Source organism: Anabrus simplex, chromosome 5 (assembly GCF_040414725.1).
Source record: "Anabrus simplex isolate iqAnaSimp1 chromosome 5, ASM4041472v1, whole genome shotgun sequence".
Lineage (NCBI taxonomy): Eukaryota > Metazoa > Arthropoda > Insecta > Orthoptera > Tettigoniidae > Anabrus > Anabrus simplex.
In genome coordinates, this window is record NC_090269.1 from 94830234 (window position 1) to 94848079 (window position 17846).

Here is a 17846-nt window from a genome sequence, read left to right on the forward strand (position 1 = left end):
CAATCTGCTGGATATTGATTGTCATTTTTACATCAACAGTCATGACCTTCATTTTCTGTCAGTTTAGATGTAATCCAATTTCTGTGCTTGTTCCTCTTCTCTCTTGATCAACTCTGTCAGCTCCTCTCCAGATGATGCTACCAAGGTGGTGTCATCAGCAAATCTCAAGTTGTTTATCTTGCATCCCCCATTGGACAATCCTTAGTCATCTAGTACAGTTCTCATTGCATATTCACCATAGAGACTGAAAAGTGATGGTGACAGGATACACCACTGACAGACTCCAGCCTTTGTTCAAAATTTCTGGTATTGTTTGTCTTGAATCTTCACAGTGCCTGTATTTTCCTTATACAGAGACTTAAGGAGATCAATCAGATGGAGTGTTTGTCACCCCAAATTTTCCAGATATTTGATGGTATCAAAGTCTGTTCGGTAGTCAATAAAGCGCAGGTATACCGGAAAATTGAATTTCTTAGCCTTTTCTAGGATATGCTGCATTGCTGACTCTGTACACGAAAATTCCATCAGCTCTTCACCATGAGCAGCTATTTCTCTTCATGTTCTTAAGCAGAGTTCCCAGAGTACTATACGGGACATCTCTTGCCGAGAATAACACTATATATAAATGTATCGAACGAGTTGACTATGAAGTTCGTGCCATGTAGTTGTGAACGCGGAAGATAGGAGGTTCAATGTCCACTGTCAGGAACCCTAAGGATAGTTTCCCATTCTCATTCCAGGCAAATCCTGGGGCTGTACATTAATTAGGGCCACAGCCAATTCCTTCCTAGTCATACCCCTGTTCCTATCCCATCATCGCCAAAAGACTTGAGTCCATGTGACATTAAACCACTTGCAACAAAGAAGAGGTAACATGCGAGGTAGCACGAATGTCAAAATTTCCACCATTAAGTTTCGACTCGTTGTCACACGCAAAATGTCAGCCAAAGTCGCAGTCGCACATGGTCGAGTGTAACCTCCAATTCATTGTCTAAGAGTGCAATCAGAAAATAATGTTTAATAACCCACTGCTCCAAAATAAAACGCTTCTACTACCATTTGTTTTAGAAAGTGTGATCTGCAATAATACTTGATATTTTCATGGGCTCCCATGCAAAGGTTTTCATATTTGTTCTCTCATGTTTTTTACATCTTTCAGTATTCTCCTCTCATCTTTAGAAATGGTAGATTCGGTGAACAGAGAGACCTTGGATAAGATCATTAGGGAATTTGGAGTCAAAACCAAACTGGCAAATATAATCAAAGAGACCCTAACCAGCACAACCTCCAAGGTAAAATTCTTCCAGCATCTCTCGCAATAATTTGAAATCAATACAGGCGTGAGGCAAGGCGATGGACTATCTCCATTCCTATTCAACTGTGTCTTAGAAAAGATAGTGACAATATGGAACTCAGAACTCGAACATCAAGGGATAATCCCAATCTGTCTAGGGAGAAAATCTGGAGGGATTAAAGTCAACTGCTTGGCTTTTGCTGACAACTTTGCTATACTATCAGAAAGTCCACATTCACTTCTTGGAAAGAATCGCCAGCCAAACAGACCGAGGATCTCGGCAGAAAAGACCAAATTCATGAAAAACATCAAAGATGGACCAAAATTCCTGGAAACAGATACAGGGCACATAAAAAGGGTCAAAATGTTCAAGTATCTTGGGTGAGACCATACAGGAGAATGGACTAGAAAAAGTTGCAGTGGAAGATTGGATCTCAAAAATGGAGAGAGCATGCGGCTTGACAAGAAACATCTACAGTAAGAAGTGCTTATCCTAGAATTCAAAATTAAAACATTACAACACTGTGGTCAAAACAGAATGCCTGTATGCCAGTGAATGCCTGTCCATGAAATATAAGCTGGAGAAGCTAGAGGTCCTGGAAAAAAGAATCCTCAGAAAAATTATGGGAGCTGTCCAAACTGAAAGTGGATGGAAACTTCAGAGCAACACAGAAGCTTACCAGAAGGTGGAAAGAATCTCAGAAACCATGAAAAAAAGGAGAATGGTGTTTCTCGGACATCTGTACAGAATGAACGGAAACAGACTTACAAAACAGATATTTTATTACTTCTGGAGAAAAAAGACCACTACAGCATGGATTAAGGAAACAAAGAAGGATATGGAAAGGTTAAGCATCTCGGAAATCTAGTTGTTAGAAAGGAATATATATATATATATATATATATTAGGAATGCAGTGAAGAATGCAGTGAAGAATTTGGAAGGGGTTCAAGCCACACGAAGAACTAAGAAGACCGGAAGAGCCTGGAAAGATGAACAACGGAAGCAGGCCAGCGAACGCATGAAGGAGTATTGGACACAGAGAAAACTTCACACAAAGAGATAGAAATGAAGCTGTAGCATGATCGCTAGTGGTCCATTTGCTTGTTAAAAAAAAAAAAAAAAAAAAAAAAATTTAAAAAAAATAAAAATAAAAAAAATTATAATAATAATAATAATAATAATAATAATAATAATAATAATAATAATAATAATAATAATAATAATAATAATAATAATAATAATGATTCCGGTTTTTGGTCAGCAGAGGTAAGGAAGCATGTGGGGTGAATGGCTAGATAGTGAACTAATTATAGTACAAGTTACCCTAATAAAATTCAAGAAATTTTTATTTCTTTCCTTTCTGATTAATTTTTAAAATTTAGTTTAACAGCAACCAACAGGCGACAAAAGAGCATAGGTGCTCAACACAATGATAGCATAAATACAACTGGAGCTCATCAACTCTGAATAAATGCCTAAGAGCTTGTAAGCCCTGAAATCAGGTACAATAGTGAGCGTATAGCTTCAAACAAGTACAATAATAAAGGAAGGAATTCCCATTTCTTCTCTAACATACTAGAGGAGCATATTAGTTCTTTATTGATACAATCAGCAGAGTAGAAATTTATATTTACACATAGTTTAACCACCATTTAAATGAAATGCTTAGTGAAAAGAAAAGGGAGAGACAATTTCTTGGTACACTATTAACTGAAACCCACCTCCGATTACACATACCACCAAGTATGCCCATGTTGGGCAATATAAATTTTACCTAGGAAAATATCACAAATTGTTTTAAGTCAAAGTTACTCTCAACAGACAAGCATGTGCAGAGGCCTATGACCCGTACAGTACTATGTGGTGAGAAAGGAAATGTTAAATAAAGGCCGGTCTCAAAAAATGAATGGAGGCAGAAAACAAGCACTCCAACAAAAACCAGAAGAAAAACCTAAGTGGGCTTAAGGCCTAAAGAAATGGGATAAACCCATGCTACAGGGTGACTAAAAGGGAGAACATTTAAGGCCAAGAACGAATTTTGAAATTTAGAATTTAAGAAATTTTAGTCACCTGATTTGAATAGAAAGGGAGGATTCTGAGGGTAATTACTTGTGCTCCCTTATATTTGATTAATTTCCCAGTAGGGAATACAGTTTTAAGCCTGAAGACTGTGCTGAAAGTCCTACATAATTAGAAAATGAAAGGCCTAATTATTACATTCTACATGAAAACCTGCTGAAGTATTACCCACACTTCACACACTGGAACAGTCACTTAATTAATTTTATTCTGCAATACCCTTTTAGTTTGGACCTCCTTCATGCCATGACCCCTCCTTAGCTCCCAAGGGAGCTGCTCTCAATTCTCCTTCAAGATGCACACAGTACCACACTAGCTAGAGAAGATGGGGAGCCAAAAAAATCGCTCCCCTTATAAAGGGAGAAACATCTACATCTTTACCATACAAGGATATGACTAGGCAGCCACAAGTTACAAAACAGGTTTATGGTTGGTGAATAATGTAACTTTCTAGCTTGTCATAGGCTGGTAGAATTAGAGAGCATCTAGGATATTATTGACAGGGGCAGCCGTACCTTATGTGCTGAAGTGCTGCAGCACATTCCCTATTGGGAAAATAAATTAGTTTAAAAATATTTTCTACAATCAAATACAGTGCACTGAAAAAGACGTCAGCCAAAGAATAGGAAATTATTCAACTTCCCTCACAACCAGGTAACTACTGGTGCACTCCACGCCAGGTGCTGTGCGATCACAGCTCAGCGAGCTTTTAGCCAGAAACCATGAACTCTGCCTTTTGCGCATGCATGCCAAACTTTTCCGATACAAAGAGAATGTGTTCCGATAGGCTGCGGAAACAACAGCCAAGACATCACTTCACAGCGATTCTTCGTTTGATCACAGAGAGGCAGCACTTGCACTAGTCACACTTGCATTACGACCGATAGGAGAATGTGGCAGCTGGCAACCTCTTGACTCAGCGGTAGTTTTTAAGAGGGGATCGCTCATAGTGAACGGGAAAACAAAATACTATAGAGCTGTTTGCACCAGTTCTTTTAATACTAAGGAGGACAGAATACTACCAACTTGCCTATTCCATAGCCACATTTGTAAATCGATGAACTATAAAAATTGTACTTTTTATGTTGTCAAAATAAGGACATGATATTGTGATTTTCTTTAATTAAAAATGCCTAGTTTATAAATGACACTATAAAAACATAACATATAATTTTGCATTACAACGTTGCTGGTTTTTCCAATGATGTTAGTAACATTGGGAAGTTCTGGTTTTGCACGCTCACACCAAGTGTTTTTGATCGTGAATATTTTGCCATTGCATGTGTTATTGTGTGTTTAATTATATAAATTTTTATGAGGAATGTGTATATGTATTGGGGTTGTTTGCGTGTTTGTTCAGTGTGGAAAACTCAGTGGAGAGTCTCTTGAAAACCACATACCGGTATGTTTCTAAATATTTTTATTTTTTGGAGTGGGGATGGGTTACAGCACACAACTGATTTTCTGCACCAGCCGCCACTGATTATTGACAACTTTGGAAACACAAAATATAACATCAGCGTAACGATAGGTTTACCAACTTCAACATTGAAACCTTCTCACAATTTAGTTTTGGGCTTTGCCCACCAGAGTTCATACCAAAATACACGTTGTTTTTGAGGTTTTCAAGAGCTTCCTTGACTTGTACTTTGTTTGTGTTGTATCTCATCATTTTAGGTGGGTCGCTCTTTTGTCCTACTGGGAGAAAACAGATTTTAACTTTGGAGAGATAGTGGTCTGAATCAAATTCACTGTTCTTAATCATTTTGACATTCATCACCTCCTTTGAGATTTTCCTTGTTATCGCTACGTGATCCAATTGGAATTCCCCTAGTTCGGGATTTGGAGATACCCATGTCTTTGATTTTCTCAGGAGTTTCGTGAAGTGTGTTGACATTAGTTTCAACTGAAAAGATTTGTAGAGTCCAATGAGCCTTTCCCCATTCTTGTTTGTCCTCCTATGTGCTGGATATTGCCCTACAACGTCTCTGTTCTTTCACTCCTTCCCAATCTGCGCGTTGAAGTCTCCCAGCAGAATTTTTACATTGCTCTTGAGTATCTGGGTGATTTCAGTTTCCAGAGATCCTACAAGTCAACAACTTTCTTTGGGTTCTTCTTGTTTTCTTCATTGATAGGGGCATGACAGTTGATGAGAGTGTACCTCTTATTCTTGCATTTAACAGTTAGTAGAGGCAATCTTTCAGATTTTGATGTTAAGTCTGTGGCATTGTTTACTATCTTCTTGTATATGTAGAAGCAGGTTCTGAGCAGAGGCATGTTGGTGGTTGTTCTAATTACCTGCTTTCCTTTGAATATTCTGTATTGATTGATGTCTATGATGTTTTCTTCCAGGAATCTTGTCTCTTGTACAGCTAGGATCTGGATTTGGTTTTTGTCCAAAAGCTTTTCTAATTTTTTTTTGCTTTCCGACTCTGGTAAATGAGTTGTCATTTATTGTTCCAATGAAATAGTTCTTCTTGAATTTGAGTTTAGAAGGTATTTCAAGACGCTCCGATTCGTCTTCTTACAGATGTTGGGACTCCCCAGAACCCTAGGTCCCAATGCATTGCATAGTGCAATGGTGGATTTCTCTGCCGAGCTGCTACCTGGGATAGTGCTTTCTTTCAGTGACATTTCCATCTTGCGAATGAAGTTGTGATTTATGAAGGAAGGAATTAGCCTCCAAAGTAAGATCAGATTGTTAGTCTGAAGTTATTATTTTTTCATGGTTTACTCCACTAGGTTCTTCCGCTCTCATTGCCGTTGGGAGTTAAGATTCCTCTCCCACCTTCAAGACTGTTGACCGAGCAACTTGTAGCCACCCCTAACATGGGAGATAAATGCTGCTGATAAATAGTGTACCCATACTATTCCCTGAGTACTGGACTACCTCTTCCACAATCCCCGCTGTTCCAAACTTCAACTTCTCCACTGTAGATTCCGTTCAGGTCTTCACTCATACCTTGAGCTGGGACCCTTACCAGATGATACACACCAGGTCAATGTGCTCTGGGACTTACATAGGCAGGGGCGCCACAGGGCTGCCTCCGAAGAGGGTTCCTACCTGTTGTTGTTGTTGTTGTTGTTGTTGTTGTTGTTGTTGTTGTTATATCGATACAGCCAGCTATGTGCTACAGCTACACAAGCTACCTGCTATTTTCCTTTCAGAGTCTTCCAAAGGTTTTTCAATTTCAGGTTTCTCCTCTGTCGCTCTTCAGCTGAGATGTTGCATGTTTTAACATAATGTCTCTGAATTCTCCCTAAAATCTGCAACTTTCTTCCTGAAGATGGTTCTGTTTTGAATTTATGCCTCCTTCCATTTTGTACACCCATGTACCCATTCTCTTTAGGTGTCCATAAAAGATCAACCTCCTCTTTCTAATTGTGGTGATAATCTTTTCTGTTCTCTCATATAGTTCCCTATTGGATTTCAGATGCAATGTAAAACCCTCTGATACTTTCTTGGGTCCTAGAATTTCCCTGAGAAACTTCCTTTTCTCTTTCTCAATTGTGGGATTGTCTATAATGGCTAGTGTCTCCACAGTGTATAGGCATTCTGTTCTGACTACTGTGCAGTAGTGTCTCAGGTTTACCTGGAAAGAGATCAGTCTGGACGATTGCACAGTTAGGCCATTTCCATTCTCCTTGCTCTTTCTCCCAGTGATTCTTTTAAATTACCATTGGCAGTAAGGATCTCACCCAGGTACTTAAATTTCTCAGTATGGTTACTTCCATACATCATATCAATCTTGCAGATAGGGTCCATATTTTGCCCAGTCCAAGTAAATTGTATTTTCAGATGAGATTCGCAGGCCAATCTTAGCCACTACATCTTGTAATCATCATCATCAACATCATCATCATCCTCTGCTGTTTGACTACAGAAAGCTTTTTATGAATTATGTTGTTCTATTTCCAGTGCTTGGAGCTCATCAGCTGTCCCAACCAGTTGTGCAATACATCTTCTGGTCGGATGGAAACTAAGGACCTCGACATAACTCTCCGAGGTCTCAAACCTCATGCTCAGTACTTAGTAACGGTGGCCCCATATGTGGATATTTTGGGACCGTCAAACGACTTACTAGCCATCACACTGCCTGCAGGTAAAAACCTTAAAATAATAATCTATGTCTTCTTTCACCAGGATCTCCAGTACTCACAATGTACCATTTCATTTGGAGCTCACATCGTTGAAGACGACACACAATGCTTAATTCATATGTGTAGTATTAGCTGCTAATAGAAGCCTTTTTGTTTTTTAGGAAAACTATAGAAAGTTCACCTGTAAGTTGTGCAAAAAGCATGTGTTCTGAATTGTAAGATTGACCACAAGACATAGGAGTTACGGATAACAAAATGTTTATCATCAGAGTCCATAAGATTACAAAAGCAGACGGTTAACTGTCGCATACAATATTTTTATGTGAAAAAGAAGGGAGGTTACTTCTGCTAACATTTGTGATGTTGTATTAAAATCACCCCCAAGAATATCTTTGCACATGAGAGATAAGAGAAGGTAACTTAAGTACTCTTTGTGAAGTACTGTTGGAGGCTGCTAATGACTAATATTTGCAGGTAATGATTAAGACTAATAATATGATATAATACATTATTATTGAGAGTAGAATGGCACAATTTGCTGGGCTACCCAGAGGATTATTTCATTGTAATTATGAATATTATCAACAACAGAAAGTGTGGTACAACATACACTGACTGACAGAGCAAATGCAACACCAAGAAGGAGTGGTTCGAAAGGGATGAAAGTTGGGGAAAAAATAGAGACGGCACGGACGAATAATTGATGTTTATTTCAAACCGATATGCAGGTTACACAATGCGCACGGCATCGACTCAGTAGGATGTAGGACCACCGCGAGCGGCGATGCACGCAGAAACACGTCGAGGTACAGAGTCAATAAGAGTGCGGATGGTGTCCTGAGGGAAGGTTCTCCATTCTCTGTCAACCATTTGCCACAGTTGGTCGTCCGTACGAGGCTGGGGCAGAGTTTGCAAACGGCGTCCAATGAGATCCCACACGTGTTCGATTGGTGAGAGATCCGGAGAGTACGCTGGCCACGGAAGCATCTGTACAGCTCGTAGAGCCTGTTGGGAGATGCGAGCAGTGTGTGGGCGGGCATTATCCTGCTGAAACGGAGCATTGGGCAGCCCCTGAAGGTATGGGAGTGCCACCGGCCGCAGCACATGCTGCACGTAGCAGTGGGCATTTAACGTGCCTTGAATACGCACTAGAGGTGACGTGGAATCATACGCAATAGCGCCCCAAACCATGATGCCGCGTTGTCTAGCGGTAGGGTGCTCCACAGTTACTGCCGGATTTGACCTTTCTCCACGCCGACGCCACACTCGTCTGCGGTGACTATCACTGACAGAACAGAAGCGTGACTCATCGGAGAACATGACGTTCCGCCATTCCCTCATCCAAGTCGCTCTAGCCCGGCACCATGTCAGGCGTGCACGTCTATGCTGTGGAGTCAATGGTAGTCTTCTGAGCAGACGCCGGGAGTGCAGGCCTCCTTCAACCAATCGACGGGAAATTGTTCTGGTCGATATTGGAACAGCCAGGGTGTCTTGCACATGCTGAAGAATGGTGGTTGACGTGGCGTCGGGGCTGCCACCGCTTGGCGGCGGATGCGCCGATCCTCGCGTGCTGACGTCACTCGGGCTGCGCCTGGACCCCTCGTACGTGCCACATGTCCCTGCGCCAACCATCTTCGCCACAGGCGCTGCACCGTGGACACATCCCTATGGGTATCGGCTGCGATTTGACGAAGCGACCAACCTGCGCTTCTCAGCCCGATCACCATACCCCTCGTAAAGTCGTCTGTCTGCTGGAAATGCCTCCGTTGACGGCGGCCTGGCATTCTTAGCTATGCACGTGTCCTGTGGCACACGACAACACGTTCTACAATGACTGTCGGCTGAGAAATCACGGTACGAAGTGGGCCATTCACCAACGCCGTGTCCCATTTATCGTTCGCTACGTGCGCAGCACAGCGGCGCATTTCACATCATGAGCATACCTCAGTGACGTCAGTCTACCCTGCGATTGGCATAAAGTTCTGACCACTCCTTCTTGGTGTTGCATTTGCTCTGTCAGTCAGTGTATAATAAAGCACTAATTTATGGTATTGAGTCGGTGCATAAGTTTGTGCGGTATTCTTTTGGGTTGGCAACAATGTGGCATGAAGGGATTGCTTATCGTTATTCCATTGTTTTAACTGAGTTTGGAGTTTGTGTGTTGTGAAACACAGGTTTTCTTGATTGTGAACATATTATTTGTGTATATTTCAGATAAATGGTCAAGTTGAGAAAAGTGAGCTTTTCCGACACATTTTACTCTTTGAGTTTAACCGAGGATCCAGTGCAGCAGGAGCTGCGAGAACAATTTGTGAAGTGTACGGGAATGAAGCAATTGCTGGAAGAACAGCACAATAAAGGTTTTCCCACTTTCGAGCAGGACGGTTCGACTTGTCTGATGATCCACATTTTAGAAGACCTTCAGATTTTGACAAAAATCGCTTAATGAGTTGCTTCATGACAATCCTCATCAAACAACGCGGGAAATGGTGCAAGTTTTTTAATGTGATCAGTCAACTATTGTACGTCATTTGCATTCGATGGATAAGATACAGAAATTGGGTATATGGGTACCACATATGCTAAGTGACAGTAACAAAACTCAACAAGTAAACATCTGTTCGTCATTGCTTGCCCGGCACCGGTTGGCTTGTGATAGGCACGAAGCATTCTTTTTGAACATTGTCACCGGTGACGAGAAATGGTACCTGTATGTCAATATGAAGAAGAGGAAAGAGTGGCTCAGTCCATCAAAAATGCAACTCCCCATGCCACAGAAAATCATGTTGTGTGTTTGGTGGAACAAAGATGGCATTCTTCACCATGAACTTCTTCTGAAAAACGTAATGATTACCTCTGCTGTGTATAGTGACCAGTGCTGTTGCTATTGACAACAAAAGACAAAGACAACCAGATAACACTCGTCCGCATACAGCGCAATTGACCAAAGGTGTGATTGCTGAACTTGGCTAGGAACCTCTTCCTCATCCTCCGTATTATCCTGACCTTGCCCCCTCAGATTTCTATCTTTTCCATTCTGTTTCTAACCACATTTAAAGGCAAGTATTTCCTGATGAAGCTTCACTTGACCAATGGCTAACAGATTTCTTCCAGTCAAAACCAAAACAGTTCTATAGGCAAGGAATTCAACTACTACCTGAGCGTTGGCAGGAGGTCATAGAGAGTGGAGGTGAATACATCACTGAGCAATTGTGATTGTGAGTTACAGTGTGTGACAGTGAGAGTAAAATAATTTTAAATATAAGAACCGCACTAACTTATTCATCGACCCTATGTATAATACAACAGCTGGTGGAAACAAGGAGAATCAAACAACAGCATGCATCATCAGAGGGAGAAGGCTTCACCAACAAAACCAAGACAAAGGGAACATGGACAGGAAAAATGGGATGAATGGAGAGACTGAGAGAAATAGAGATTCAATTTTTAACTGCAGTGTATTGAATAACCAGCAGAAACAATTAGAGACAATAGCAATAGCAATTGCCAAATAGCAAAATTTGAGCTATCGTAAGATTAACACTGAATAAGGAAGAATATTCTACAACCAAGAAGTAGAGGAACACAAATGAAATAAATGTTTATAGGTAGAATTGAAAGCAGAACAGAAAGGAATATTTCGAAGTATGGCTAACATGAGAGAAAGCTACAAGTTACAGATTTGTTTATGGTGCACAGTGCAATCTGAACGTGATGTACAGTATATGTAAGAAGGTCTTTACAATGACCATTAAACCTATACCATTACTGTAAATGGAAAGTTGACCTAGTAGTCTAAAAAGGGACACATCAAGCAACTACATAGAGGGAAAACTTGAAAAATCCTGATTAGAATACAAATTAACACCAAAGAGAACATCAGATAATATTAAACCAGCTTAAAAATGCAAGAGGTGCATAAACTTTGGAATACAGTGCACTCCCGATAATTCGTGTGTGGATAATTTGCTTTGCGGTTAATTCACGGGTATTGGAGAGTTATTTTTTAAAGTATTAATTCTTACACCCACTAATCATCACGCTGAGTAAAATTATCTCTGCCTAGTTTAAAAGAATTTTAGTGCGATACGTGGAGACGAAATCATTGATATTTGAGGAGACTGGACTTCGTTTCTCTACAATGTAGCTGTAGGCCTATGTGCACATTGCTGCCAGAATGCTGCAAACTTGGAAACATTCGAGCACGTTGCTGCGCGTGGCACAGCACAGATTACCGTAATCTTGGAAGCAGAGACAATGAAAGATGAATGCACTCGGAATTTACCCTCCCTTTCCCTACAGCCCAAGGTCGCTGAACAGTAAGCCAAGTGAAGGGTAGGTGCACCGGCAGCGAGTGTATTGTAGGCTACTGTACAGTACTTGAGAAGTGTGAACGGAGTGCGGAAGTCTTTTTGAAGTTTCGAATCAGTAATAAGAGTTTTCAATATGAGTGGTCGAAAAATGAAATATAAAAGGTTAACCATCAGTGAAAAACTGAAAATTATAGAAAGACTGGAGAAAGGCGAGGCGTCATCGAAATTAGAAAAAATGAACAATCGTGTAAGAAACAAAAGGTGATGACCGATTTTTTTCGTTAGATACAAATGTTGACATAATCCACATGGCATTTTGTAATTTTTCTCTAGTGTGTCTCACAATACAATATGAAGTGTTATAATTATTTTCTGCTTGTTCCTAAAATACATTTCATTATTTTAACCTATGGTTTTGTTTTTACCAGGCTTTAGAATGACTGTGGATAATTCGCGGTTTTCGATAATTCGCGGAAGTGCGTGCATTGGTTACCGCAAATTATTCGTATGCACTGTATTAAGACTACAAGCACTGATTAATACCTGGAATTCAGAATAATCAGTAGTTTTTGAAAAGGCTAGTATGAACAAGGGAAAAAAATTAAAATTCAAGAAAACCGAGCTCGATAGCTGGAGTCGCTTAAGCGCGGCCAGTATCCAGTATTCGGGAGATGGTGGGTTCAAACCCCACTGCCGGCAGCCCTCAAGATGGTTTTCCATGGTTTCCCATTTTTACACCAGGCAAATGCTGTGGCTGTACCTTAATTAAGGCCACGGCCGCTTCCTTTCCACTCCTAGGCCTTTTCTATCCCATCATCACCAAAAGACCTATCTGTGTTGGTGCAACGTAAAACAACTTGTAAAAAAAAATTCAAGAAAAAGAAAACATAGTTTTGTGTCAAATTATGAGAGACAAAAGGTGCTTGCTTATGTAGGCTGTCTAAAACAGAATTATTAATTCCTAAATATCCTCAGCTTAGTGATTGCACGTTTGATAATTCAGTCACAAAAAATTCCTTGAGCGGATACTTATACACCTTGGCTGTCAGTCTGATGTGGGGCTATGTGTATAATGCTGGTACACATGCAGTGGGCTTGCTCAGTGGTGGCTGACATTTGAACATCTGGCCGCGTTCACAGCCTTCATAATCTATTAAACCTTTCATGAGGTTGGAATAAATCGTCATAGTCGCATGGATTTCTAAGTAGCCAAGACGGAATATTCCGTCATCACATTGTAAATGTATTTCGGCAATGGTTATGACAACTTATTCCATCGTAGGATCCAAGATCGCTTTCCTTTTGACTGCTTGAAACATATCCTGTACTTTTTGAACCTGATAAAAATACTATACTACACAAGAGTATCTCACTATATGTTACTTCCTGGTACCTTATGGAAAATTTGCCACTATGTTAGTAGCTACTCAAAAGAAATGTACCATGTGAAAGGTTAAATTTGTAAAGATTGCATGTCTGTACATTTCTTATTTCAACATAACTTCCTGATATTATTTGTTTTATACATAATAAATATCAGTTCAAGGTACGTTTTGTTTTTTTTTTGTTTTTTTTTTTAACCTTTGGTGTTTGTCTGTATTCCTAAAACTGAAAAACAGCAGGACATATTTTTTTAAACTCTGTATTTAGAATTAACCCATTCAGGACTGTTCTGCCAGGTGCATACAATTTCATAGTCATCACATAGGTTTATGGGAAGATCAAAATTATTATCCTTAAACATTTCCATTAATATTAGGCCTATCAAAATTTGTATACGGTACCACAAAAGTTGTAGAAAATGGCATTTTCGATTATTTATGTCATATACATTTTTATTGTGATCAATGCTTTCTCAACATTCATTAATAAGTAATCTAACTGAGCATTGTGTAATAATAATGGACAATGTTCTCAATCCACTATATATGACAAGAGTTACAAATTGGCACCAATGAGGTTGGGAGGAGGGGGAGAGTTGTTGGTATTATTGTAGAAGGTTTGATTAACATGTGGGCATGTGAACATGAAGGTGAAGTGAACAAATGGAAAACTCAATCATCTCTTCAGAAGCTGGCAATACCAAAAACCAAAAAATAGGCATTTGGATACGAGGTGCATCAAAATGTTATCACTTCGTTTGTCAACTGCTTTGGGATGAGACATTTCCCCAAGCTTTCCAGGAGCACACTGTACAAAACATATCTTGTACCAATTCTAACTTACAGACTGGAAGCAGCAACTTTGACTGGACCTGCGAAAAGTCACCACGAAGCCACTGAAATGAAATTCCTTTGTTTTGTCTCCAAAAGACAAGGAGAGACAAAACACATAAACAGAATATCTGGCAACAACTTACTGGACAAGCGTCTGTTGGAAATCTTAGAGTTAGGCAGACTGTGATGATATGAACATATGAGAAGGATGGCTCCAAATAGGACCCCAAGAATGTTGTTGGTAACAGCTCCAGGGAGAGGTCCCATGATGGTTGGGAAAAACAAATTTTCAAAGACCTTGCAAAACGTGGTGTAAATTGGCAACAAAATGTAGAACATCAGCTGTGGATGAATGGGACAAACTGGAGGAGGCTTGTCAACACCTGAATCTGACTTGCTAGAATGGAGAATTGATGATGATGATGAAGATGATGACAAATTTATTGTACAACAATAGTAACAGAAATGTTCACAGAAATTGTATTTTTAGTGCAAATCCCTTGAGACTCTCGGTATATGTCACTTCAGGATCCATTTAAGGTGCATGTACGGCAAGAACAGAATGGTGATTTTACTTCTTTCAATAGAGCAGATAATAAGACATATGGGAACAATGAATTTGATTCGTCTTTTTTTTCCCCTTCTTCTTCTTCTTCTTTCAATTTTATGACCAGATATAAGGGGCGATCAAAATGTTTCCATTTGATGGCCCTACAGCCCTGAATTGGGATGCCAATCAGGCAAAATCACTGTGAGCACTGAGGCACTCACCCCACCGATGCATTAGGTTGAAGATTCCTGTGAGGTAAAACACCGTGTCCTGCTGCGTGAAGAAGTCCGTAACCGCCTGCTGCTCGTCCTTGTCTGACAAGAAGCGTCGACTCTTCGAGGCCTTTTTGAGTGGACAAAGGCATGGTAATTGCATGGGGAGAGATCAGGACTATAGGCCTCATCCACCAACCGTAATGGATGAGGCTGGCCTCATAGATCGGCGGTGTCTTGTGTCAAAACAAGACCCACATGGAACTTGGTGCACCATTCCACAAACGGTGGTTTTCGACAGACATGCTGTTCCATACACAGTCTTCATTCTCCGATGGATGTCCACTGGTTTGTCCTTCAGCAACCAAGAATAGAATAGTCCTGTTTGGATGCATTTGGTAATAACGTTGCCATAGTTCATGTGGCCGCATTTAACGCATGCACCTCGGCATGACACGACTGCCGCACTATTCCCATTGCCTGCATTTCCGTGCTTATATACCCACATCAGAGTCGCGCTACGCAGCATGTCCACTGCAACGTCCTCAAACGGAAACTTTTTGATCACGCCTTATAGGATCACTTTAGACCATCCATTATCCAAGTCTCTTCGAAGGGGTTGTTCGGGCCTTGCAGTCATCCCAGTACTTTTTCATGTATTCTGATCTTTGTGTCTTTTATGGTGTTGAAAATATTTGTGTTGTGCATTTCTTTCTTGTGAATGTGAAGCTGATGTTTGTGTCCTGGATATTTTAGTTTAATTTTATCTATCTGTGGTGTCTTCTGGTGTAAGGCCAATTTCTTTCAGATCTTCATTGCACAACTTTTAGACAAGGAACTGTACCATGTTATATATTCAGAAATTGTCCTCATTTTGTCTTGTATATGTTCAGCTTTATCATTTTCCACATTAATGCCATATACTCCAGAATAAAACACCATTTTAGTACACTGTATTAAACATTTGAGTTGGAGGCAGGTAACTTTGCAAAACTTAATGGAGAGAGGGAGAGAAGGAAGAATTTATTGACAATAACATTGTACTCAGTGACTATTGTTGTTAGTTGAGGTGTGCCCTTTGCCTTCTGCTGCCAGTTATCTTCAGTGGATAGTATTATTGTTTCAAAAAATTAATCCATCAAACAAAATATGACAGAAATAATGTCATGTATTTTGCAATAACAACACTTTGCATATTCATTTCAGCAAATTTATGAAATGGAACATGTGCTAGTTCATTTACATAATAATAATAATAATAATAATAATAATAATAATAATAATAATAATAATAATAATAATAATAATAATAATAATAATAATAATAATAATAATAATAATAATAATAATAATAATAATAATAATAATAATAATAATAATAATAATAATAATAATAATAATAATAATAATAATAATAATAATAAATATGGCCTGGGGTCATGATCGTTAAGGCGCTAAAGTCTAAACAGTCTTGACACTGAGGTTAGCCGGTTCAAGTCCCGTTGGTCGAAAAAAATGTCACCATCAGAATGTTGGCCGGCAGGGTACGGGAGGTGATGGTATACAATTTATAATCACTAGACTGCGTGCCAAAAGCCTGGATTAAATTCCAAACCTCTCCGCAGTACTCATATGGAGTGAGGGCATATGACGCTGTTGATGGTAATTCGTCCATTGGATGGGACGTTGAGCCTTGAGCAGACCCCTTGGTGCTATTCGACAGGAGTAGGCTATGTGCCGGCACCGGGTTTCACCTTCTCCCTACTATCATGTATCACGTCATTCATTTCATCTCATTAACTCCTCTGATGAGGTTGACGTCAGGAAGAGCATCCGGTCATAAAAACCCACCACGAATGATTCATCTCGCCTCATACCCGACCCCATAGGGAAATGGGACAAGGGTTGGATAAACAAAAAAAACAAAACAAGGGAGATCTTCAATAAATTTTGAACTCTTTTGAAATCATTTGAGAAAAGATTACGTAAACAACTGATAGAGAATCTGCCACCTGGGTGACAGCTTTAAATGCAGATTACGGTGATTGATTGATTGATTGATTGATTGATTGATTGATTGATTGATTGATTGATTGATTGATTGATTGATTGATTGATTGATTGATTGATTGATTGATTGATTGATTGATTGATTGATTGATTCATTCATTCATTCATTCATTCATTCATTCATTCATTCATTCATTCGTTCCAAGAACACCACTGCTTGCCTTGGCAAAAGATCTTACAGATATAAATGCTATAAATATCTCAGGTATTGATTGTGTTTGGTTGCTTCAGTCCTGCGTTCCTCAAAGTTAAGACCATAATAGGTATGGTACTGTACTTTTATATGTAATTCATCGGATTATAACTTGTTAAGCATTAAAAGGTGGAAAATATATGCTATTTCATTTAAAGGGATAATTATTTTTGTTACCATATTTTTGTGGAGCAGAAAGAGGTGAAAGAAGGTGCTGGGTGGAATGGGTCTATCTACTGTATCAAAGATTAACTTAAAACTTTAAAAATGAAGGTTATATTTCTTTTCAAATTTCAAACTTAGCAAGTTTCTTCACTAGGTGAAGAAAAGAAAGATCAGGTACTAACAATCTTGATACAAGAATTGGAAAACCCAAGAATAGGGAATTTAACCGATTTGGGCTTCAAGCCCCTAATTTCCAACTTTACAATATCGCCAATTAGCATTTACATAGACCAGAAGAAATCTCCCAAAACAAGAGCACCTTGCTCCAAAGGTTACAAATATGGCCTTCCAAAGGCCCCCTCAGTATTACAGCAATCTCAGAAAAGAGCTTACATGCTCTCCAATATTAACCAAGGAGACTGCACTCCCAATTTCTTACAAAAATCTTACAAATTTCTGGCCTCTCTAGGCCCAACTTGCAATTTTACAATTTAGTACACAGGGGTAACTAGTACCCAAACTACTGGGCCTTCGTGGAAAAGAAAAACAGGTTAAATTACTCGCCCGAACACAAAATGAATGAAGGCGTACACTTGGGCTCCTAGAAAATTAAATATAAAACCCTAATTGGGCTCTCGACATGATGATGC

At 39.6% G+C, this 17846-nt stretch overlaps 1 protein-coding gene across 1 annotated transcript in view; it reads left to right on the forward strand.

Moving 5' to 3' along the window:
* LOC136873786 (uncharacterized) overlaps positions 1 to 17846 on the forward strand; it is a 788774-nt gene that overhangs the window by 718378 nt on the left and 52550 nt on the right. The window contains exon 24 of the mRNA XM_068227569.1: positions 7296 to 7479. Coding sequence (XP_068083670.1) covers positions 7296 to 7479 — 184 coding nt within the window. The remainder of the gene's footprint in view (positions 1 to 7295; positions 7480 to 17846) is intronic.